The following is a 26,866-nucleotide window of genomic DNA, read 5'->3' as shown; positions in this document are numbered from 1 at the left end:
ACCAATGACTGAAGGGAAGTGTGAGAGCGGAGTCAGCATCACCGCTCCTGACTCCTAGAATGTGTGTGCAGCGGACACTACTGTGGGGGACTTTTGAAGTGGGAGAGCGGCCTAATTAACATCTGGCTGCTGCGGCCCTTAATTGTACGGGGGGGTACTTCGGCCCAGGGGTCATAATCCCTGTCCCAAGATTTTAAAGGGGAACTCCGGATACGAAAAACTTGTTTTCTATTAAAAGTAGATTAAAAGTTAAATATAGGAAGTGAAAAAAAATGGCTCCTGTGCAAATCCACATTGTCTCCTGCCCCTTCTGCTATCCTCCCTTATTCCATGCTTCTGTCTCACATTGTGTGTGCCTGCTAAGATCAGGCTGATGATGCAGACAGTGGGCAGGGCGTTATGTCCCAGGAGGCTTGGCTGGATCCATGGTTCTTCATGGACGTCTTTTGCAAACACAGACGTTATTTTTTAGTTGTTCACACACAGTTCTTCTTTTTTCACCGTTCTTTCACTGTCTTTTCTATTAAATTTAATGGACTTTTCAATTAATGTCAAACCCAAAGGGCAATTGGTCCACCTGAACTAGAATAATGTACCAACAGCCGTCATTGCACTAAAGGGTGGCCAAACAGCCAAATGACGGATGTAATTTTGAACTCATATTAAGAAATATTAAACAGAAAGGAAAAAACATCATGTGAACATAGCCTTTCAAAAACACACCAGAAATCGTGTTTTTGCTTCTATGTTTCTACAATACGGGTGCGTGCACGCTACAGAATCCGCACGGAAAACCCGTTGCAGTGGCGCACATATCCGTCTGTGCCATAGACTCCATTCTATGGCCCGGCCATTTCCGCCGTCCGTCGAAAGAATTGACATGGCACAGACGGAGATGAGCGACGGAATCCGCAACAGGTTTTCCGCGCGGATTCCGCAGAGTGCGCGCACCTTTAGGCTACGTTCACACTACGTAAGTTTCCGGCCGTAGCGCGTTCCGTGAATAAGCGGCCGGAAACTTACGTAGTTTGCGTACAATGTAAAGTATACTATCTACGGGCGCACAGTTCACACTACGTACAAACTTACGCCCGGATCGTATGCGGCGCCGTAAAAGATGAACCAGACCATTATTTCGGGACGGAAATGCCGTAACTTACGCCCGTAGCATAACATGCGGTCCCGTACGTAGTGGTGATTTCTTCATTTTGCCAGCTTTTTGTTCCGATCCAAAAGGTTCTGTGGGGTGTCCGGGGCTAGGCGAAGATTTCCAAGTAAAAGACCGCTGTCAGATCGATACGAAGAGCGCTCGGGAAGCGTAAGTACGCTACGGGCGTAAGTTCGCGGTCCGTACGTATCCGGCTGCAACTTGCGTAAAGTCCCGGCCGGAGTTTCATACTTATATGTCCGACCGCGAAAAATATGCGGCCGGACATATACGTAGCATGAACCTAGCCTCAGGGATAAAAATGGCACACAAAACATCAGATCTATATGCATAGTGGCATTTTTTCTCGTGTTTTTGGTCAGTTCTTCAAAAGAAATTACATCATAAAAAAATCATGGTCATGGTTTAACCCTTTAAGGAGAGAGCCCATAATGACCTTAAAGTGTCACTGTCTTTTAAATTCTTTTTGCAGAAATCAATAGTACAGGCTATTTTAAGAAACTTTGTTATTGCGTTTATTAGCCGAAAAATGCATTTTTATAGTCAAAAAGCAGTTTGAAGCTCTCCACACCCCTGTCTTCATGATTGTCTATGGTGAGGGGAAGGGTAGAGGGAGATGAGGCACCAAAACAGGACAACAAAGAGTTAATTTATAGCTACAACACCGGCTTTCTCCTCTGACAGCCAGCACTGACCTCTCTGACTGGCTTTTATGCAGCTGCTGGCCGTTTAATCCTTTGTTCTCTGCTCTCTGCTGCTGAATAATCTCCCTCCTCTCCCCTCCCCTCTTCATAGAACAGACAGGGCCCAACTGATGTAAAAGAATTGAGATTTCCTGATAATGAGCAGTGGATGAGAGAGAGGAAGGAAGGGGGGGGACCTGGGAAAAGTCTTTTTGAATGCAGATAATGGCATATTTGCCTAATAAACCCAATTACAACGTTTCTTAAAATTGCCTGTACTGTAAAAAAAACGAAGCAACCAATTTTCAGTTTTGGGATTTTCCTCCTCGCCTTCTAAAAGCTATAACTCTTTTATTTTTCCATCTACAGGGCCATGTAAGGGCTTTTTTTTTCCCAAAAATAAGTGTAGTTTGTACTGCTGCCTTTCAATTTGCCATAAAATTAATGACAAAACCCCCAAATAATATTTATGGGGTGAAATTGGGGTAAAAAATACAATTCTGCAGCAATATGCATGTTTGGAACGGCTTGTGTGGTGTCGGACAATATGGGTAGGTGCAATAAGCTCTATATGTTATAATGGCCATTTGGTTTTGGCTGCCTATATGTTAAATGAAACTGAGGCAGTATTAGCAGTACGAGATTTTGTGCACCTTATAGATATATTCCCATATGGAAAAATTGCTGTGGGTAAAATACCTTACTGCAGACACCTGTCTTATATTTGTTTTTACTGTGGTCATACTTTTTAACTTCATTTAATATTGTAAAAGTTTTTGTATGTATTGGTACCTATCATATGTAATAAAAATTCCTTGTATTTTTATGAACTAAGCCCATTTTTTCTTTTTCTATTGTATACAATTTTATCTTGGGTAGTTTCAAACGATAGAGGGACATCTAGTGGTGGAGGCTGGTACTACAACCCATATTTTTAGGGTACAAACCCACTTGACGTATTTGCTGCATGAATCAGTGTTAAAAATAAGCAGGCAAAACGCAGGTTGCTTTATACGATTGTTTTGCGTTAAAATACGCAATTGCGTATTTTTGAAGTGTGAAGCTTGTTGTTAGCAAAGCATCAGTTGTTGACAACCTGTGCGAAAAACGCATGTAGCTTCATGCTTCAAAAATACGCAATTGCGTATTTTAACACAGAACAATTATATAAAGCCAACCTGCGTTTTGCCTGCTTATTTTTAACACTGATTCACGCAGCAAATACGTCAAGTGGGTTTGTACCCTCAAGATCATTTCTCACATCTATCACAAACCAGTGTATGTAATAAGCAATATGCATGTTTACAACTTTTCTAATGTTTACAATTTACAACTAATTTAAAATTTTATTGGGGGAGGGGCTATGTCATAATATTTAAAACTTAAAAAAAAATTCATTTTACACTTTTTAAGTACCCCTTGGGGACTTTTAAATTTCTACATTAGATCAGTAACACTGATCATTACTATGCCATAGCATAGCATTGATCAGTGTTATCTACAATCATTACTGCCTTTGGCAGACTCTATGCATTGATCACCAAGCTGACTGCCAGGAGGAAGGTAAGAGATACAGTGGGAGGACCGCCTGGAAAGCTGGGATAAAGCCTATGGCTGTATCCCAGTTTTCCAGGCGTTCCTCCCGCTGGATCCGCCTACTGCACGGAGCGAGCAGACAGTGGTAATCATTGCGGAGGGTTCGGGTTCGTACAAACCCCGTCCAAACCAGGTTCGGACCATCCCTATAAGAGACCTCCACCAGTCATTAAAAACGATTGGGACCCCCTCACTCACACTGCAGGGGTCACAATCGGACAGTGACAGGAGGGCATTGCAGGGGTTAATGGAGAATTAAAAACTATGCAAAATTTGTGTCTAAGGGAAGCCATATTCTTGTTTCTTCTTTTCCATTGTAATCTTATGTATGTGTGCAATCTAGAGATGGCAACGCCTAGTTCCCTAGTGGAACAGTATAATAGAAGTAAAAATAAATTTATTTGATGTATGTCTTTGAATATTCAGCTGTCTGTGACTGCAATGTGCTAAAAACAATAAATTATATTTTATGCCGTTGAGAAGTGCCAAGGAGCTCTGCACTGCATAGGCCACACCTCTTTGGCACTTCTCTGCAACATAAAAAGTATTTTTAGGTCATTGCAGTCACTAACAGCTAAATGGTAGATAATATGCATATCCTTTACTCAAAGAAATAAACAACTTTCCCCCATCCACAGGAGAGGGGAAAAGTAGGAGATTACAGGGGGGCTGAGCTCTGGACGGCCCGACGATCTCCGTATCGAGCTTCGGCTTCTGTATTATGAATAAAGCCACGGGTACATCACGTGACCCACATCTCTATTCATTCCTATAAAGCAGGGGAACTACGGATAAGAAAAACTTGTTTTCTATTAAAAGTACATTAAAAGTTAAACATAGGATGTGAGAAAATGGCCCCTGTGCAAATCCACATTGTCTCCTGCTCCTTCTACTATCCCCCATTAGGAGACAAATCTTTCATGCCTCTGTCTCACATTGTGTGTGTCTGCTGAGATCAGGCTGATGATGCAGACAGTGGGCAGGGCGTTATGTCCCAGGAGGCTTGGCTGGATCCCTCAATCCCCTGAGTGATTCACCATCTCTGACCAGCCAGAAGCAGGTGTTGCACTGATTTCTCTAATTGTGCAGAAGTGTGCAGTGAAATTAGGGCTGTGTTCACATATGTTGGAGTGTCATTGCAGTACTGCAGCGTATTCACAAAAATGATGCAGTAACACAAGTAAATGATGCTAAACGGCAGAGAGGATAAGAGCCTTATTGTGGGGCTCAACTTCAAAGATAACAGATGCTTGATCATAAAATGTGCGTGGAAATGAAAAGAAAAAAAAAATTCAAGAAGTTCTTAGCCCCAGCTAATCAAATACCGAACGTTCGGGTTCGGATCGACTCGAACCCGAACCCGGTTCGATCATCTCTAGTAGAGAATACAGCGTGCTGTGTGGTGTTACAGGTAGAGAATACAGTGTGCTGTGTGGTGTTACAGGTAGAGAGTACAGTGTGCTGTCTGGTGTTACAGGTAGAGAATACAGCGTGCTGTGTGGTGTTACAGGTAGAGAATACACTTGCTGTGTGGTGTTACAGGTAGAGAATACAGTGTGCTGTGTGGTGATACATGTAGAGAATACAGGGTGCTGTGTGATGTTACAGGTAGAGAATACAGCGTGCACTGTGGTGATACAGGTAGAGAATACAGCGTGCTGTGTGGTGTTACAGGTAGAGAATACAGCGTGCTGTGTGGTGTTACAGGTAGAGAATACAGCGTGCTGTGTGGTGTTACAGGTAGAGAATACAGCGTGCTGTGTGGTGTTACAGGTAGAGAATACAGTGTGCTGTGTGGTGTTACAGGTAGAGAATACAGTGTGCTATGTGGTGTTACAGGTAGAGAATACAGCGTGCTGTGTGGTGTTACAGACTGTATAGAGTTCCATGACTGAGCTCAATTAACTCTAACGCCGCCAGAATAAAGACAGACAACAATGTTTCTTTGCTGGGTGATGGTCGGCCACAGCTTTTATTTAACCATATTAAATCGTTAGGTAACCACGGCACTGGAGTGCCAATAACCAATGGGGTAGCCTCGGGGTGCCCCAGTACTGCAAATCAGTTTTTTTCCCGCAGCTGTGACTTGTCCAACCAATAACTGAGTATTACTTGTATATAATAATTTTTTTTTTTTTTTTAAACTAGCACACTTAAAACAAATATAACCAGGGAGGGAGGGTGGGAAACCGCTCCAGAGAGGCAGGTCAGTGAGAAAGCGCGGGCAGGCTGCATGTTTTATAGGGGGAGGGATGACATGCCTACGTCCCCTCTCTGATAGGCTCATAAACCTGGGAACCATAGATATTGGCCCTATGCTAATCTGATTGAAAAGGGGGAAGGTCAGTGAGCTCACTTGGCAAATGTTAACCCCTTCCTGGCGGCCCATGCGAACCTAGCTAAGGAGCACATGGAGGAAGCCCTCCTACAGTCAGGCTTCACCCATTCTTATGCAGACGGGTGCTGTTCAGGTAGAGAATACAGCGTGCTGTGTGGTGTTACAGGTAGAGAATACAGCGTGCTGTGTGGTGTTACAGGTAGAGAATACAGTGTGCAGTGTGGTATTACAGGTAGAAAATACAGCGTGCTGTGGTGTGGTGTTACAGGTAGAGAATACAGCGTGCTGTGTGGTGTTACAGGTAGAGAATACAGTGTGCTGTGTGGTGTTACAGGTAGAGAATACAGCGTGCTGTGTGGCATTACAGGTAGAGAATACAGTGCGCTGTGTGGTGTTACAGGTAGAGAATACAGCGTGCTGTGTGGTGTTACAGGTAGAGAATACAGCGTGCTGTGTGGTGTTACAGGTAGAGGATACAGTGTGCTGTGTGGTGTTACAGGTAGAGAATACAGTGTGCTGTGTGGTGTTACAGGTAGAGAATACAGTGTGCAGTGTGGTATTACAGGTAGAAAATACAGCGTGCTGTGGTGTGGTGTTACAGGTAGAGAATACAGCGTGCTGTGTGGTGTTACAGGTAGAGAATACAGTGTGCTGTGTGGTGTTACAGGTAGAGAATACAGTGCTGTGTGGGTGGGACCAAAATGAAATCATAAATTACTGCTAATAATTCAGTAACACAATGAAACTGCAATGTGTGAACACAGCCTAGATGTTCTGCAGCAGCTTTGGGCGGGGAATAAGCAGGATGGAGGACTGTGATGAACAGCTGAGGGAAAGCATTGCATTCTGGAACCTGTTGTACTGTGTACAACTGATAAACCAGGAAGTGCAGAAATACAAAACAGATCAAAAAACCCCAAAACAAATGGATTTTTGGTAGTTTAAAAAAAATAGAATAGATAGGTAAGCAATGCTTTATGCTTCTGCAGAAGTTTAATATATTTTTAACCTCTACCTGGAGTTCCCCTTTAATGCATTGCAGGAGATAGAAACTGTACTTTTCTTAAAGGAGTTTTAAGAAAAAGCACAAATCTTGTAAAAACAGCACCACACCTGTTGTGTGTGGTATTGCATTTTAGCTCTATTCACTTCAATGGAACTGAACTGCAAAAAAACACTCAAAGTGAGGACAAGAGATGTGCTATTTCAGGAAGCAGCCATGTTTTTCTAGGCCTGAATAACCCCTTTAATGTATTCTATGTAAAGTGTAAAGCACAGAAGTCAGATTGCGATGGGTCCATCAGAGAATTTGCAGAGTGGTCACTGACCAGATGCTTTAGAGGTTTGGAAGCAAAGCGAGTGTTAAAAAGAGACATTTGGCAGGAAGGGCTGACAGTGGTTTTCTTCAGCATTGAGTTTATCAGAGAATTATTATAGAAGAAAGAGAAAGACAATCAAACATACAATAAGAACTGGTGACAAAGTATGGAGCAGAATAAATGAAAGAATAAAGAGGATGAGTAAGTGGACAGGGTAAAAAGGGAGGACATAGAGGTCACCCTAGGGTTAAACACAGAGAAATCAGATAACACCATATGAGAATATCTGGATCAGATATTGGGTTAAATACATTTTATCACATAAATATTCAGTAATCTTCCTTATTATTAGAAAATAAGCTTTGTTTTGTGTCAGGGTGTCTGTTCAAAATGTGTCTGCAGATGTGTTCTCCGCCCAAGTCTTTGATGGTGAGGAAGGAGGAGCCGAAGCGCTTCATATTTCTATATATGTAACATAGAGTATTATACAGTATGTACCCGACCTTTGTGCTAAGCAGTAGATATGGCTGTTATCTATATACTTTTGTTTTTTCAAGGTAAGATATGTGAGTTTATTATTGCATCTTTATTATTATTATTATTATTATTATTATTACTACAATAGCAACAGATCCGCAGAATATAAAAGTAGAAACACCAACTTGTACATCATTAAACACCTGGATTAAAGGGGAACCGTTCTATAGACTTGACTAGGTGCATGGTGTTTTATTGTTTGTTTGTTTTTTGGCTCAAAAATGCAGCAGCCAGATGTATGCTGAGAGTTAATTGTGAAATATGAAGCACATTACCCACATAACATTTTTGTGTTTGGTGCTTTATCAGGGCATTTGGGCACTTTATTACTTTTTTACAGTTTTGGGCTATGTTCACACTTTGTAAAAAAAGGAGAAAAGGCATTTATCTTTTTAAAAAGACGTCCGTTATTACAGCATTTTAATTGCAATGCATTAAAATCAATGGAATGACATCTGCCCAATGCACACAGTGGATTACATGACAGATGTTAGCGCAGACATCAAAATAATGATCATGACCGTTCTTCATGGACGTCCTTTGCAAACACGGGCGTTATTTTTAAGATGTTCACACACAGTTCTTCTTTTTTCACCGTTCTTTCACCGTCTTTACTATTAAATTCAATGGACTTTTCAATTAATGTCGAACCCAAAGGGCAATCGGTCCACCTGAACTAGAATAATGTACCAACAGCCGTCATTGCACTGATGGGCGGCCAAACAGCCAAATGACGGATGTAATTTTGAACTCATATTAAGAAATAATAAACAGAAAGGAAAAAACATCATGTAAACATAGCCTTACAAAAACACACCAGAAATAGTGTTTTTGCTTCCATGTTTGTACTATACGGGTGCGTGCACACTACGGAATCCGCACGGAAAACCCATTGTGGATTCCACCGCTCATCCCCACTCGCGGTGGCGCACATCTCCGTCTGTGCCATAGACTCCATTCTATGGCCTGGCCGATTCCGCCAAAAGAATTGACATGGCACAGACGGAGATGAGCGACGGAATCCGCAACTGTTTTCCGTGGGGATTCCGTAGTGTGCACGCACCTTTAGGCTATGTTCACACTACGTACAATAACGGCCGTTGTCCGTGCCGCAAATTACGGCCGTTGTTTTGAGGTTCCCTATAATGACTGCAATGCAATGTAACTATGGCCACTGAATTCACACTACGTATCAGATAACGGCCGTTGTTTATATGGCCCCATGAAAAATGAACATGTCAATTATTTCCGGCCGGTAATACTGCAACAACGGCCGTGGATTTCAATGCGGCCGCGAGCGTAAAACTTATATCTGCCGAATTAAACTTGATTTTGATGTAAAAATTTTCTGAGCGGTTTCTCGGGCTGGGCGCAGTATTTAAAGTAAATGACCTGTTTCATCCCGTTTATAAACATGCTAAGAATCAAAATTAAACAACGGCCGAAGTTTCACTAGACGGAAGGAGCGATCTCCGGCGTGTGCCTTGCCTATGGCTTTATTCATAATACAGAAGCCTGAGCCCGATATGGAGATGGGGGAAGGGTGTACAGAGCTTGGACCCCCTGCAATCTCCTACTTTTCCCCTATCCACAGGGGGGGGAAAGTTGATTTTTCCTGGAATACCTTTTTAAGAACTACTGTATTTTCCGGCGTATAAGGCGACTGGGCATATAAGACGACCCCTGACTTTCAAAAAGATTGTCAGGGGTTTGCCTTATACACCAGAAAATGTTAACCCCTGGCAGGCAGGGGTTAACTGCAGCTAAATTTAAAAAAATCCTGTTCCTGTTCCGGGCGCAGGCAGTGTGACGTACATTGACTGTCCCGGGGATCACCGAAGCTCTCCCGGAGACGCTCGGCTGCCGGGAGAGCTTTAGAAGAATGACGGAGGCTCCGGAAGTACCCGAAGCCTCTGTCATTCTTCCGAAGCTCTCCTGGCAGCCGAGTGTCTCCGAGTTAACTGTTTTTTTTTTTTATAGTGGTCGCTCCATACGGATGCGGTCGTATGGGGCGACCATACCTGGCAGTATTTGAATATTCACAGCACTGTAATCACACAGATACACGAGGAAATTGATACATCATGTTACTTGGGAAAAGACACTACAGAGCTTTCCCATCCATGCCGTCCGTGTTTCACTGAAAGTGGGGATGGACCCTTATTTATTCATGTTTTCCTATATTATTTAATGATGGATGTACATTAAGGCCATGTTCCCAAACAGTATTTTTGCTCAGTATTTTACAACCAAAATCAGGAGTGAATTGAAAACACAGAAAGGCTCTGTGCACACAATGCTGAAATTGAGTGGATGGCCGCCATTTAACAGCAAATAACGGGTATTATTTCAAAGCAAGGGACGTTGTTTTAAAATAACAGTAATTATTTGCCATAAAATAGCAGCCATCCACTCATTTTCAATATTGTGTGAGCATAGCCTTTCTGTGTTTTCAATCCACTCCTGGTTTTGGTTACTGAGCAAAAATAAATACTGTGTGGGAACATAGCCATAACATTGCAGGGGGTGTCATTATTTGTTATCATTGCTTATTACATTTGTCCTTTAGTCTTCATCTAAAAGTTTGATGTGTTTTCCTACAGGGATCACAAGTGAAATGGTTTTGCATCAGCCTCAAAGCACTGTATCCATAGATGTTAATAGCCCTGCAGTCATCACTTGTGTGTCAAATGAAGTATTAGAAATTGAAGTTAAGATTTCTTGGCTTTATAGAAGGCAGAGAAGTAGCGAAAGCCCAGTGTGGGTGAAGTCATGCACAGAGAATGATGATACATACAAATATGGCTGTAAACATGAGAGATACAAGGCTACTTTAGAGATATATAACACACAGATGAATGACTCTGGAGTTTATTACTGTGCCTACCATTATAGTCCTTCTTTTTGGAAGTTTGGCAATGGAACAAATCTGAATGTGAGAGGTAAGATACAATAACCTACTATGGAGTCAAGTTATATTCTGGCAGTCACACTGGCAAGAGCATCTTGCTTCTCTCCTTCTACATCATTTTCTTATAGATAGAATATAGCAACATTTTAAGCCAGAAGTTATTTAACTTTTATTTATTGTACAATTTTATACAGGTAGAAATGCGTAGATCATTTTGTTACATCCAGCTCCCCATCTTACTAAAATATTAAACTATTCCATCTGGGAAAATAACATTAAAACTATAGAGCACTCCTCCTTATATACACATACAGCCCATGGATTTTATTTCTTAAACTTTGTAGGATACATCTAGATAAACAGCGAGGTTCCTTTGCAAGGTTCTTCTCCTATCCAATTTCTTTGTGTTCTTGTCATTTCTCGTCCTCTTTTTTTGATTCGCCCCTTCATATAGCTGTTCAAGTCCCGTTGTGGGATCACATGGCCACACAAACAATCTAGGGATTATTGAGTTGTGTAATAGGATCAGTAAAAAGTGACAATCAACAAGATCGGTGCTTGTTTACAAGCGGATTGGGCCATGCAATACGGCCTTACCTCCTACATTCTGCAGAATGGTGGGCGTCCTGGCGGTCAGATACTCACTGATCTCTAAGTGATGACATGACATCCCCTTATATTATGGTCAGATTTTGCTTATATTTTTGTGTGAACCAAGCTTCAAAATGACATACTGTATGAACATCTTACAAATATAATAATACCTATATTAAATAAGCACATTATATATTGCAGAAACGTCCACCTGCAGAAGATCCATTCATATTCTTGGTCATCCCCAGCCTCTGCATCCTCACAGCTCCTTACATATGGTTTGTGTAGTACTAGCAGCTCATAATACAGCCCAGCTATACTGGAACATCTCAGGAACACATCATAAAGGCTGGGTGATCTCTGAAGAGCAACCTGATAAGACATGGACTGTAATGAACTTCATCTCACTCCCCTCAAACACCTGGAGATATGGGGAGACTGTAACTTGTGAAATTTGGTCACAATCTCCTCCTTTTAATGTCCACTGGAAAATCACAGAAAAAGGTAACAATGGCTCCTGGACATGAGGTGCCAAACCATTTATTCCATGGCTTGCACAAGACACTTAGGGGGACATTTATGAAGTCCGGCGTTTTTTACGCCAGGCTTACAAATATCCCCGCAGCTCCGGAGCTCAGGGGATTTATGTAGAGGCGCCGGATTACACGAAGCCCGTCCGTGCGAAGATTTTGAAACCTACGCCTAGGTTTCAGGGTCATTTTTCCGCCGCACCCATCTCTCCGCCCTTTCTCGCCCCACTGGCGAAGGTGGCGCAGATGGGGCAGATGCGAACAAAATATTCGAAAAAAATACCCTTTGCGAATATTTTGACGCCAATCTGCCCCGTCTGTGCAAAAAAAAAGGCATATTTGCCTTTTCATACATGTCCCCCTTTTTGCTATCTTAGAGATCTGTGGCCTTAGGCTATGTTCACACAATGTATTTTTTTTAATTAATCACGGCCGTGATTAATTCAAAAGATACTTTGCACTGAAAATTAATGGAATCCCGGCAGAAGTGTATACACATAATATACGCTACGGCCGGGATTGCAAGCAGCTGCACTGAAAACTGCCATTCATTGAATAGCGGCCGCACAGAACTGACAGTTCTCACAATGGAAAGTGCGGCTCCGGACGCACTCTTTATTGTGTGCTATGGTGAATGGGGATGTGGGCGCACATGGATGCCCCAGCATCAACATAAATTAAGTTTATCCAGCCAGCACTGGAGTACCGGCCGGGATAGTCTTCACTGACGCCGGCAGTTCTGTGACACATCCAGGTCACAGAACGGCCGGTGTCATACATCCTGTGAACCGAGCCTTAAAGTGTATCACTTGGGGACTGTAGCAAGATAAACTGAAAAAATCCTGCAGGTACTGTAAGCGGCCTTCTCTGATGCTGGCAGTAGATGGGATTCCAAGAAGTGCCCAGTCAATGCCGTTTCACTTCAGAAAAAACTGCGTACCTGCAGGAATTGTTCAGCCCATCCTGGCATCTAAGTAATAGATACACTTTAAAGAAAAAATACTATATTTTTTTTGCTTATATACAGTAGTGAAGCAAAGACATAAAGACAAGTCTTTATTAAGCTAGGGTCTTTTCTGAATATATTGATTTGGGATAGAATTAAGGATTGCTGGCTTCCTGGCTTACATCCAGTATTCTACCTAAGAAATTGACTAATACCCACAATGCTGTTGTACTTTCTGATGACAAGCCGAAAACTTTTTCAAATGACAGTAACAGTTGTGTATGCCTAGTGGTTACCTTTTATTAGCTCATGTGGCATGACTGGATTGATTCCTCTTCCTCTGTGATTTTGTTTCCTAGTGCAGACTTTATATTTCCCATGATGCCCCTGGTTTGCAGGGAATAGGTCTCATGACTCTATCTAAGGCTGGGTTCACACTGCATCAGGGGCTCTGTTCTGGGCCTCCTTATGTGTTTGAGGTTATGCAAAATACAAAGCATAAGGATTCTTTTAAGGCTATGTTCACACTACATATATTTCCGCTCGTAGTGTGAATCGCGAATATACACACATAGTTTTGAGGTTGATGCATTCGCTTGAAAGTATACAATATATATGGCCGCACAATGCACACTACGTATGAACTTACAACCGGATCGTATACGCCGTGAAAAATGAACAAGACCATTGTTTGAGGACGGAAATGTTCCAACTCACGGCCGTGGATTTCCATGCGGTCCCGTACGGAGTACTTATTTCAGCCAAATTGAACTTGATTTTTCGAACCAAAAGGTTCTGTGTGTTTTATTGGGCTGGGCGAAGATTTCCAAGAAAATGACCTGTTTCAGATCGCTTCGAAACAAGCTAGGGAAGCATAACTGTACTACGGACTTATGTTCGCAGTGTGTACGCATCCGGCCGCATGTCGATTTTTCCCACGGCTGTAGTTTCAGCCGCACATGTACGGCGGCGTAAGAACTGCGGACGGAATCGTACGCAGTGTGAACATAGCTTAAATATGTAGTGGGGCAGACAGGAAGAGAGAGATAAAGAGGCCTTTTTTCTCCTTTAAAAAAAATGAGCAGTGTGTACGTACCATCCACAGTGCTCTGTAATCCGGCATCTTTCTAAAAAACTTTTTTTTTTTTTTTATCTCTGGGCTGGGAAGGCTTGTCTGTGGCACTGTCAGACCTACCTCGTGCAGCCTCTGCCCGCCCAGCTCTTCAGCTGATGCAGTATCCTCTGGCTGTCAATCATTTTGGAAGAGGAGGGTGGCGGCCTGAAGGTACTGCATCGACTGGAGATCCGGCCGGGCACTGACTGCGTCACAGACACACCCCTGTAACACTGTCAGCCTAGGAATAAAAAAAATAAAAACTGGCAGCACGGATATATGCATATTTGTGCTGTCAGTTTTCCTTTAAAGTTACGTTTCTCAATGTTCAAATTACCTTCACAGTAAGTTTTTAAGGCCATATCTAAGGTAAGACGCGAAGACCATTTTTTTTTGTTAGAGATTAGAACTTTCTGAGGACAGTGATGAGTTTTGGTGAAAACAGGTTCCGAATTAAAGAACACGGAACTGTAAATTTGATTTACAACATCCTGTGTTTGACCATGTTACAGGTAAGCAGCCTGGATACGCTACCTCCAAATGTCAGAGATTCCTCATTCGAATGATAATAACCGCAGGGATATTACTGCTGCTGACGATATCTGTTCATCTTATGAGGACTCTAAAGCTGAAAGGTAATGTGTACGCAACTTAGGAAGATTTACGCTACTTATCCCTCTTATACAGCTAAATTCAAAATGAATAACTTAATGATCTGTGGAATTTGGGTATAGTAGGACAATCTTCAGACATCCAGCTTCTTGCCACAAGGATCCTAATTGAATTTTTTTTTTTACTAAGGAGAATTTTTTTCCCCTTTGGGACTCTAAGCTGACTCATATTTCCCAACAACCATTCGCTGGGGCCTACCAAATCACTTATATCCTAAAAATATCCTTGTTCTGTGTCTGAAAATTGCAAGTTTTAACTTCAAAAACGGGAAGTTCAAATTCTTAGGTTCTTGTATTCCATACACAGGGGTAGGGATGGGGTGGTTATTGGGGGACAACCCTGCCCTGTATTGCTCTCCACTGTGCAGCAGTGCTGGATCAGAACAGGGCAGCGGCACTATCAGCAGGTTCTGCCCTACGAACCTGCTAATATGCCCCAGAAGCTGTTTACCTTATCATTTCAGGGCTGTTAGCAATTCTTCTGTTCTCCTCTGCATTATCTTTATATTCCCTATTTGCCCCTATGCTAATTTCTGGCTTAGGAGCATTTGGGGCGTCGCCTGTCGGTCCAGAGCATCAGCTTGGCCCTCCCATGCCGCCCACTATGCATATATGAATATGCATAGTGGGTGGCATGGAGCACCCCTTCGTTAGACACAGCCCGCCCTCCTCCTGTGCTGCCCAGTCCGTCCCCTCCCATGCCACTCTCTATACATATATGAATATGCATACTGGGCGGCACAAGAGGGGGCGGACTGGTCGAGGGGGTGGTCTGGGCCAGCCACTATGCATATTCATATATGCATAGTGGGCTGCACAGGAAGGGGTGGGCTGGGCGGGCTGGTGCTCCAGAACGACGGTCAATGCCCCAAATGCCCCTAAACCCCAAATTAGCATAAGTTATATGAAGATAATGCAGAGGAGAACAGAAGAATAGTTAAAAGCCCTGCACTGATAAGGTAAAGAACTTCTTGGGCATATCAACAGGTTCATTGGGCAATACCTGCTGATAGTGCCGATTTAAGCATTGCCACTTCTTCTTATGTTAGATTTTGGCCTCTCTGGACAGCAGTTTAAAGGAAATAGTCAAAGTCAAGTCTTCAGAGCATAATTTTTGGTAAATGAAGTGATTTATGTAGTAGTAATAATAATAATAATAATAATATAAACGTAACAGGTCACATAGGCAATAAAATAGAAGGAAGTTGTTTTGAACTACGGTGACCATTTAAAGAAAAGATTGATGAATAACATGTTTTTTATTATGGATAAAATTACAGATTCGTAATTGAATATTATTATCTTTCTAGATTCAAATAAAGAACCGATACCAATGATAAATGATGGAGACATGCACCTTAAATGAAGGCTTTTTTATATATAAAAGTTACTTGATTACCAAGATGTAAAATTTTCATGTCTTTTTTTTTTCAATAAACTATTGATTTTGGAATTTTGAAAAATTCTTTTTCTTTAAAAAAACAACAAAAAAAACATTGAATACTTTAGGCTGTGTTTCAACCTATGCGTTTGGAATGTGTTCTAAACATGATGCAACTACACCCCTATTTCTTGCTTAAAGAGGTTGGCTATTTTATAGTAAAATAGTTTAGTGTACAGTATTAGTAACTCTACTCACTGCACTTACTAACAGCAGCTCCCTGTGTACCTCTTAGAGCTAAAAATCAGACTTCCCTCCTCCAGGCTATGCTGTCCTGCTCTGTGGTGTTTCTGTCCATAAGATGGCTGACATGGAGGAGCATGTGACCATGCCCCACCCCCCAGTGTCCTCCATAGGCATATATAGGTTCAGTGGTGGACACTGGGTGGCGGGGCATTGTCACATGCTCCTCCATGTCAGCCATCTTATGGATCGGACAGAAAGGCAGTGCAAGCCAAGGGCATGGGTACTCTAGGCCACGCCACCTTGACACAGGGCTGAAAGTTTAAAAGTTTTTTTTGGACAATAACTGCATCACCTGCCGAACGGAGCCCAGGACAGATCTTGGATTAAAAGCAGCTATCTGACAGTACAAGCAGTTTGGAGGGGGCAGATTGTGGGTACGGAGTCGCTTTAAATTGTTTATTAAAAACTAGATATTGAATTCACATTTTTTAAAAATAAGTACTAGAAGTCAAGAGGAAACTACAATAACCATGCCTGCTATACCATGTTTCCACTATGAGTAACACAGGATGTTATGTCGATATAAAGCAGCAACACTTTGACATGTGGCCAGGATTTAGAGCAGCTCTGGTGCCTGTGGTGCAGAACCTTACTTTAAGCAGCCAAAGTTTTGTTTCATTTGTAGTAATATGTTTAGTTACTTTACATTTCTTTTTTTCAGCTTAGGGCAATTTGTGAACTTTGGTTTAACCACACGGACTGGACAGTGCACAACACACCTGCTGAGAAAAGAAGAAAACCATGCAAAGTTACCAAACACAAACCAATAGGCGGATTACACTGGTTACTGCAGGGTAACCATCCCAGATAGGTTTACAATCGTCCTTATTTTTTTATTATATTAGCAAATATTATAGAAAAGAACAATAAAAGGAATTTATAAAATATATTTGGTGTTACATAGTTGATAAGATTCAAGGCGGATGTCCCTGGGTAATCTAGGTCGGTTGGGGGCCCACTGAGACTCACTTGCCCCCCCTAGGCTGTACCCCCTAGCTACGCCCCTGCCTACAACTGTCTATGTGGGTGGGACCCTCACAAATTAGCTGGTCATATACATTTCAGCACCATAATATACTGGCTCTATGGTATCACTCAGGATCAAGCAGCTGCATCTCTTACCAAAATGTGTTTGTGATGGAAAGAGACGGACTCAATTTTTATGTATTTTTTTAATATTTATATGTATTTGTTATTGGCACAGGAAGGGTGAAACCTATGCATGGGAGCAGCACTGGGGAACAGGGGGAAGCAGGGCCGCTTTAACCAGAGGGCACATGGTGCACGTGCCGTCCAATGTGCACGTGCGACCAATGCGGTCGCACAGGGCTCCGGCCACCAGCCTGTCAGGGGGGAGCGCCATGGATGGGTAATCTACTTACCCCTCCATGGCGCCCCCTGCAGGGCCCCCCCCCGGCGTTCGCCGCTGCCCCCGCCCGCTGCTGCTGCGGCGCTTCAGCGAAGAGAAGAGGAACGCGAGGACCTAGGTGAGTAACAGTGTTTGTTTTTTTCAATGTTATATGGGAGGGGGAGCTATATACTATGGGGGGGGGAGGGGGAGCTATATACTATGGGGGGAGGGGGAGCTATATACTATGGGGGGAGGGGGAGCTATATACTATGGGGGGAGGGGGAGCTATATACTATGGGGGGGGCACAGGGGGCTATATACTATGGGGGGGGGCACAGGGGGCTATATACTATGGGGGAGGACAAGGGGCTATATACTACTGGGGAGCACAGGGAGCTATATACAATGGGGGAGCTTAGGGGGCTATATACTATGGGGGAGCACAGGGAAGCTATATACTATGGGGGAGCACAGGGGGCTATATACTATGGGGGAGCACAGGGGAGCTATATACTACTGGGGAGCACAGGGGAACTATATACTATGGGGGAGCACAGGGGAGCTATATACTACTGGGGAGCACAGGGGAGCTATATACTATGGGGGAGCACAGGGGACTATATACTACTGGGGAGCACAGGGGTATATATACTATGGGGAGCACAGGGGTCTATATACTATGGGGAGCACAGGGGAGCTATATACTATGGGGAGCACAGGGGTCTATATACTATGGGGAGCACAGGGGAGCTATATACTATGGGGGAGCACAGGGGAGCTATATACTACTGGGGAGCACAGGGGAGCTATATACTACTGGGGAGCACAGGGGGCTATATACTACTGGGGAGCACAGGGGGCTATATACTATGGGGGAGCACAGGGGGCTATATACTATGGGGAGCACAGGGGGCTATATACTATGGGGGAGCACTGGGGAGCTATATACTATTGGGGAGCACAGGGGGCTATATACTATTGGGGAGCACAGGGGAGCTATATACTATTGGGGAGCACAGGGAGCTATATACTATTGATGAGCACAGGGGTCTATATACTATGGGGGAGAGCACAGGGGGGCTATATATTATGGAGAGCACAGGGGGGCTATATACTATTGGGGAGAGCACAGGGGACTATATACTATTGGGGGGAGCACAGGGGGGCTATATACTATTGGGGGAGAGCACAGGGGGCTATATACTGTTGTGGGAGAGCATAGGGGTCTATATACTGTTGGAGAGCACAGGGGGGCTATATACTATTGTGGGAGAGCACAGGGGGGCTATATACTATTGTGGGAGAGCACAGGGGGGCTATATACTATTGTGGGAGAGCACAGGGGGCTATATACTACTGGGGAGAGTGCACAGGGGGGCTATATACTAATGGGGGAGCGCACAGGAGGGCTGTATATAACTGGAGGAGCACATGAGGGGCTATATACTACAGGGACACCTTAAAACTATGGAGGCACAGAGGGGTGTAACTATGTAGGGGTACAGAGGGGTGTAACTACTGTATAGGGGTACAAGGGACCTAACTACTGTATGTGTTGGAGCCTAAAATATTTGTCTGGCAGATTCTGGAGAGAAGATTCACAGCCAGGAGAAGACTTCAAGGTGGCCCAGGCTGGATGGAGAGAAAAAGAAAAGGTGACAGACTCTGATCGGAGAAGACGCCCCCGGTGAGTCACTGGATGTAACTGCACTCTGTTATAGGGTTGTAGTGTTAGGGGTCATGATGTGGCAGTATTATGTAATGGTATAATTGGTGATATCTTTCTGTTTTGTTTAGTGCAGTTTTTATGTAATATGTAATCACTGTATGGTGGTAGGAGTGTTATAAGGTAACTACTGTATGTATTGGGGCTCTTGATACAGTGTGGGGGCAAATTCAGTACATTATACAATGTGCCGAAAGGGAAGGGGGGGGCCCACTCTTGAGGGCTGTGCACTGGGCCCACCAATGTATTAAAACGGCTCTGGGGGGAAGGAAACACCTTTTTTTTTTTTTTTTTTTAAGTCCACCTCCTGTTCAGACTTGCCAGTAAATTTTGGTCAGGTCTGATATGGGGGTGTTATCCAGTCACAGGATGGCGGTATTGTTCAGGTCTGGTATGGTGGTGTTATCCAGTCACAGGATGGCGGTATTATTCAGGTCTGGTATGGTGGTGTTATCCAGTCACAGGATGGCGGTATTGTTCAGGTCTGGAATGGTGGTGTTATCCAGTCACAGTATGGCGGTATTTGTCTGGTCTGGTATGTGGGTGTTATCCAGCTACAGTATGGCGGTATTTGTCTGGTCTGGTATGGGGGTGTTATTCAATCACAGTATGGCGGTATTTGTCTGGTCTGGTATGGGGGTGTTATCCAATCACAGTATGGCGGTATTTGTCTGGTCTGGTGTGGGGGTGTTATCCAATCACAGTATGGCGGTATTTTTCTGGTCTGGTATGGGGGTGTTATCCAATCACAGTATGGCGGTATTTGTCTGGTCTGGTATGGGGGTGTTATCCAGTTACAGTATGGTGGTATTGCTCAGGTCTGGTGTGGCGGTATTGGTCAGGTCTGGTATGGCGGTATTGGTCAGGTCTGGTGTGAGGTTGGTAAATGTGAGCTATTACCTACCAATCCTTTTGTTAGAGTTCCTTCAGACAATATGCAGACGGCTCTAATCTTTGATTCAATGTGGAAATTTGTTTATGTTTTAAGCAGTTAAAAACCATAGAAAATGCGATTCAGACAATGTTTCTACATGTAGAGAAATGCATGTGGCCGAAATTACTCCCCCCCACGCTCCCCAAGATGGGATGTCTTCAGGTTTAGTGCCTAGGGCAGCAGCTGTTAATAAGGCCCTGCATAATACGGCCATTCGCTCAGAGAAATTCTCTCTACCAGCATAATAAAGTTCACACTGGTAACTATGTAGATATATTGGGGGGGGGGGGATTGCCAAAGATTATATTAGGCCCCACTCCCTTTTCCCTGGCAGGATTCACTAGTGAATCCGGCCGGCCGGGCGCCCGTATGTACGTACAAAATCTACACCTGCTTCTAGCAGGTGTAGATTTTGATCATGATAAATGATAAAAGAGGCGTGGGAGGAGGCCACGCCTCCTTCCTGCCTTATCACGTCCCTACAACCTCCACCAGCCCGCCCATTGGGCGAGCGGGAGGCGTACGCCAGGGAGAAGGGGCGAATCTGCACCTTCTCCCTGGCGTACGCCTTGGGCTTATGTTTCATAAATGTCCCCCATTGTCTTTCAGTTTTCGGCAATTGTCTCCACTAACACATACAGTACGTCTAAGCCCTATTCACACCACATATAGGGGCACAGAATTATGTTATATTTTTATTAGTATTCTTGTAATTATGATTAGGATGTTTATTATTATTTTATTTTGATTATGAGTATTATTTTAAAGCCTAAACAAACCTTATGCACTTATGCAAAATATGTATGGGGCTATGTCACATGTAGCTAAATATCTATACATAAATAAAACTATATAAATATCTATGAAATCAAGGGTGGTCACTTCCTAACAAGTGTAGTAATATGGGCCCCCCACAATAAATGTATGTCACTTAACAATTGAAGATATAACAAAGCTTTATTTTAAAGGGGTTATCCAGCATTACAAAAACATGGCCACTTTTGCCCCACTCTTGTCTCCAGTTCAGGTGTGGTTTACAATTAGTCTCTATTTACTTTAATCGAGCTGAGTTTCAAACCCCTACCAAACTGGAGACAAGAGTGGGGCAAAAGTAGCCATGTTTTTGTTTCACTGGATAACCCCTTTAATCCATTCCAAAGAAAAAAACACATTAACCCCTTAGTGACCAAGCCTATTTGGACTAATTTTTCTGACCTGTCTCACTTTATATGCTTATAGCTCATTGATGCTTTAACCCTTTGAAGACCAAGCCCTTAACGACCCAGTGGACTGTATCAATTTTAATTTTTACCTCCTCCCATTCTAAGAGCTCTAGCACGTTCATTTTTTTTTATCTACAGGGCCATGTAAGGGCTTGTTTTTCCGGGAATAGGTGAACTACGTAATGGCGTCTTTCACTCTACCATAACATGTATGACAGAACCCCCAAAATATTATTTATGAAAATATAAATTGGTGAAATAGGAAAAAACGCTGTTTGCCGTACGGAATGACGATTGTTATATTTTATTAGCTAGGACAATTACGCACACTATGGTATATAATATGTTTTTTTTATTATTTTTATATGTTTTATTTATCAAATGGGAAAAGGCTTTGGGGTATTGTAAAAAACTTTTTAAGTCCTCTTAAGGGACTTTTACATACAATCATTAGATTACATACACTGATCATTGCTATGCCATAGGCATAGCATTGATCAGTGTAATAGGCGTTCTGCTGATTGAGCCTGCCTGTGGCAGACTCAATCAGTTGAGCGCCGATCGGACCGCATGGAGGAAGGTAAGAGACCTCCGACGGTCTGTGAAAGCAATCGGGACCCCCACAGTCACACTGCGGAGGTCCCGATCGGTAAGTGACAGGAGCTGCTCCTAAGAGAAACAGATTGCTGATCTCAGGGAGACCAGCCAAATGATAACACTGCTGACTGCTAATGAAAGCGCTCAATGCAGTGTAATCCTAGGTGCATTGCCCCCTCTCTTTTTATATCCCATTAGACCAATCAGGTACATATCCCCACACGCGTGCCGCTGCAGGCTTGTAATTAAAAGCGCCCTGTGTATCATCGGCGAAACCGGAAATTATGTAACCGGGTCACCGGGTCATTTGTATAGGCTCCAGCTCCTATTATATGTATTTGATTATTGTTGATTTTCTTTAAATATATTTAATAAAGAGCAATCATTTTCTTATATTTGATCTATCTGTTGGATGGGGAGTTCTTTTTAACATCTTTCCCCTCATACCATTTTTGGCTTTGTTTAAAAAGTGAAGTGTGCATATAGACCTTGCATATTGGAGCCCTTTAAAGGACTAAAAAAAAAATCAACAGATCTACCCACTCTCGATAAATCCACGCACACAAATCAGATGGACAATTAATTACTGGGTATAACAGATGTGAAGTATTCTGTATTTTTTATGACGGACAAAGAACGTATGTCAGCTGATAGGAATACAGCTGTCATAACTCAAGAAATGCACGTACACCAAGGAGATGTACGTTTAACCACTGTTTAACAGATGGCTACAGGGAGCGACGTCTTATTCCATGCGAATGATGTGTGAACGAGCAACAATAAAAAATGGGTCCAGGTCCCATTAAGCGATTACGATTTCTCGTTCGTAATTTAATCGTTAACTGCTATTTAACCAAACCATTAAGACTTTGTTCTGAACGATTTAACGATAACGATGTAAACTATATAAAATCTTTTATAAAATCAGTGTCAGGACAGGGGAGGCAGGGACAAGACAAACAGTGAGCCTGATGCTGAACCCACCAACTGTCCCTACCTACTTGCAGTTGAGAAAGGTGGTAATGCAGAAGCGCATCCTGCCTGTCTGTTTGTGCATTTCCATGTTGGAATAAAAGTTTAAAGAGCAAGCGATTTCGGTGAGTGCCGGAGAATTCTTTTCTACTGTGTCTACTCGAACCACAAGCACCACCACTATCTGATACCGACACTTCTATACAAAGATATTTATTTGGCAGATTCTAGAGACGTCATGGCTGGAAGAAGCCACTATAGCCATCTAGGCCAGAAGGAAAAGAAAAGGAAAGTGAACGACTGGGGCAATGTTACTCTTTGTATTGTGTTTTCTATATGACAGTATTACACAGCACCATAACAAGGGGGAAGTGAATGCCGACCTGTCAGGTCAGTTTTTACTTCCCCTTCGTCCCCCACTCTCTGCCTGTGCTATTACACATACAGACGAGTGGGGAGCAGCGGGAGGATCCTTACATCATTCATGCTGCCCATTAAAGGCAGCGGCGGTCCATTGTCGCCACAACTGTTGCACAGAGCAGTGCGCAGATGACCGTTGCTGCATAAATTATGCCCTTTTAATATGTCCTATTTCAGGAAAATTATCAACCTAAACAGCTGGTAATCGGCAAAGTAAACCGGTAGTCTTTTCGTGTAATAGGGCCTTAAGAGCAGTACTATACAGGGTAATTTGTCATGGTGTAGACGATTATTTGTACCCTGTCTAGAGGTGTCATTGGTCATATTGGTCTTGGCAGTATTATTTGTCCTTTATGTAGTGATATTGTTTGTAATTGTGGGATTAGTATATTAGTATATATTAGTGAACTTTTGACATATCAGAGGGTTAGATTGGTTGAGATCTTGGTGAGAGACCCTCTCCACTACATTGTATGAAGCTCGTCTCCTGTAATCAGCACAACCGCCAAATAATAGTTTCTGTTATTATATTGCCAAAATAGCAGCCGGGCTCCATAGACTTGGGCAGCATGCTGTGCTGGATGGCGCATTTATGGGGGCATACATGTGTGCAAGAGCCTGGATTGTCATAAAAAAAAAGCATTTGACGTATCATGCAGACATATGAAATGTTTCGATTAGTTGGGGTGTCAGTGCTGAAACCTCGTCTGGGGGTTAGAACCTCATTCCATCAGGCCCTCACTTGCTCTATGATAGACTGAGTGACAATCTAGCCATTGTTGGAGGTCTAAGCCACAGAAACGTCAATTTTACAAGTGACTGGTGGTGCCCTGGTCACATTCACAGCTTTATGCAAATTAGCTGTACTAATGTGAAAGGTTTAGCGCTGGTTATGTCTTTGTATGTATGGTGGGCCCCTAGAATCAGTTTCCCTGGTGTGCCCGTGGTACCCCAGTCCGACACTGCCCACATACACATTTAAAATGCATACACGCCCAAATATAGCGCCGTATATGAGGGTTGATAGGTGTTCCCCCCCCCCACACACACACACACTTATAATATAGTGCCGCATATGAGCATAGATTGGCGACCTCCCTATGTTTATAATATGGCGCCACATATGAGCATTAGGCAGCGCCCCACCACCACGCATTTATAACACAGCGCCACATATGAGGGTTGAGTGGCCACTAGTCAGGGGCGGCACCCAGGGCCGCATTTGCCTCTAGGCACCCGTGGTCCGGTGCGTAGGGAACAAAGTATTTTTATTTTCTAAAAAAAGGATGATATTTTTAACCCCCGATTAAAGGGGCCCACCATAGGCACTGGACCACGGGTGCCTAGTCTGCGCCCGCGGGGGGGCGGGGGGGGTGTATTGGGGCATTGTGCTGCTTCGGGGCCGGTCAGGCTGAGCTTCCGGCACACACTGCCTCTATCACATGCTGGAAGCACATAGCTGGAGCCCCGGACTTCTCCCCTGCTCGGCGCAATGACGTCACATGTGCCGCCGAGCACGAGGGAAGTTGGGAACTGCGGGGCTGCAGCTATGAGCTTCCGTTTGTGATAGAGGTAGTGTGTGCCGGAAGCTCAGTCTGGCCGTCCCTGAAGCTGCATGGCAGGGGACCTGCCTAGCCTACCTCTGCCCCCCGGCTGCTCCTTCTTTCCCCCAGCTTCTCCCCCTGCTCCCCCAGCTGCTCTGCATACCCCCAGGTTCTTCCCCCACCCCATCTGCTCCCTCTGCCCCCCAGCTGCTCTTCCTGCCCCCCCAGCTTCTCCCCCTGCACCCCCCCCCAGCTCCTCTCCCTGCCCACCAGCTTCTCCCCTTGCCCGCATCTGCTCCCCTGCCCCCACCAGCTTCTCCCCTTGCACCCCCCCAGCTGCTCTACCTGCCCCCCAGCTTCTCCCCCTGCCCACATCTGCTCCCCCTCCCCCCAGCTTCTCCCCGTGCACCCCTCCAGCTGCTCTCCCTGCCCCCCAGCTTCTCCCCCTGCCCCCCCCAGCTTCTCCCCCTGCACCCTCCCCAGCTGCTCTCTTTGCCCCCTAGGTTCTCCCCCTGCCCCCATCTGCCCCCCAGCTTCTCCCCCTGCACCCCCAGCTGCTCTCCCTGCCCCCCAGGTTCTCCCCCTGCCCCCCTCTGCTCCCCCTGCCCTCCCAGCTTCTTCCCTGCCCCCCCAGGTTCTCCCCCTGCACCCCCTCAGCTGCTCTCTTTGCCCCCTAGGTTCTCCCCCTGCCTCCCCAGCATCTCCCCCTGCACCCCCCAGCTGCTCATCCTGCACCCCAGCTTCTCCCCCTGTCCACATCTGCTCCCCCTGCCTGTCCCCCTGCCCCCAGCTTCTCCCCTTCCCCCCCCCCCCCAGCTTCTCCCTTGCCCCCCCAGCTTCTCCCCTGCCACCCAGCTTCTTCCCTTCCCCCTCCAGATACTCCCCCTGCCCCCCAGCTTCTCCCTTGCCAAAACTTTTATTTAAGATTTTTAAAATCGTTCGTTGTTGGCGGTAGGGATGCCCCTCGGAGCGTGGTGTGGTGGTGGTGGCGGCGGGGAAGCCGCTGAGCACTTCCATGGAGATGATGGCCAGGCATTTCCTCAGCTCCTCGGTACTGGTTAAACATCGCAGGATCAGTCTGATGCTCTGTAGGAAGCCGATCAGCATCCTGCTGGTGGTGGTAGTCCAGGACAATGTCTCACTCGCTGTGATCCGCCATGAGAACCTGTTGCAGCGGCAGGTGACCCAAGTGCATAGCTGGAGGGTTGAGACAATCCACACCAGCTTCTCACTGATGCTGCTCAGCATTGCCTGCAGATCGCTGGTGCTGATGGTGGAAATCCACGTGATCTGCTCACCGTTAGTAGTGGTGGTGATCCAGGTGGCTGTGGTCATCCAGATCTCTAGGAAGCTGGTGAGGGTGGTGGTCCAGGCGATCAGGTCTCTGATGCTACAGATCCAGTTGATGTAATCACTGGTTGTGGTGATCACACTCACTCGCTCTACAGCAGCTGTGATCCAAGTCAGCAGGTCACTATTAGTGAAAGTTCAGCTCAGCAGGCGGCTGGTGGTGGATATCCAGCTAAGCAGGTCAATGAAGGCGGTTGCTGCGCTCTGGAGATGGCTGGTGATGGAAATGAGGTCACAGGTGGTAGGGCTGGGCGATATTGGCCTAAATCAATATCGCGGTTTATCGCATATGTAGCTGCGGTAACGATAATTGGACGATAACTATGACACGCCCCCTTTGTAAGCCACACCCCTTTTGCAAGCCACACCCACTCGGCCGTGCCAAACTGGGGATAGTTTGTTTCAATAAAGTTAAAAAAAGTACAGTAACTCAATGAGCAGCAACCCAAGCTAGGTACACACTACAGGACATGTATATACAGGTATACAGCTATGTGCACGCTACAGGACGTGTATATACAGGAATATAGCTATGTACTATAGGTACCCAGAGTATATATGATGGGTATATAGTATATACAGGTGACAGTACAGGGACGTACATTATAGGGGGCTGTAGATGGCACTGGACTGACACGCTGTAAAGATATCTATC

General features: G+C 44.5%; 2 protein-coding genes across 4 annotated transcripts in view; both read left to right on the top strand.

Moving 5' to 3' along the window:
* Positions 1 to 7,626: 7,626 nt before the first annotated feature.
* On the top strand, positions 7,627 to 15,786 carry LOC138771328 (uncharacterized). The gene is made up of 5 exons (XM_069950951.1): positions 7,627 to 7,670; positions 10,245 to 10,583; positions 11,348 to 11,650; positions 14,249 to 14,371; positions 15,718 to 15,786. Exons 1-5 carry the CDS (start codon positions 7,628 to 7,630, stop codon positions 15,771 to 15,773), a joined length of 864 nt encoding a protein of 287 aa, XP_069807052.1. The 5' UTR covers position 7,627; the 3' UTR covers positions 15,774 to 15,786.
* A 971-nt stretch (positions 15,787 to 16,757) lies between these two features.
* The window catches only part of LOC138770703 (uncharacterized), a 66,860-nt gene continuing 56,751 nt past the window's right edge, over positions 16,758 to 26,866 (top strand). For 2 of the 3 annotated variants that reach the window (XM_069949871.1, XM_069949868.1), the window contains exon 1: positions 16,758 to 16,905. The gene's annotated coding sequence lies outside the window, so the exon portion shown is untranslated. The remainder of the gene's footprint in view (positions 16,906 to 26,866) is intronic. The other variant, XM_069949870.1, reaches the window with a different exon arrangement.

Source organism: Dendropsophus ebraccatus, chromosome 13, assembly GCF_027789765.1.
Source record: "Dendropsophus ebraccatus isolate aDenEbr1 chromosome 13, aDenEbr1.pat, whole genome shotgun sequence".
Classification (NCBI taxonomy): Eukaryota; Metazoa; Chordata; class Amphibia; order Anura; family Hylidae; genus Dendropsophus; species Dendropsophus ebraccatus.
This window is presented reverse-complemented; position numbering and strand designations above follow the sequence as displayed.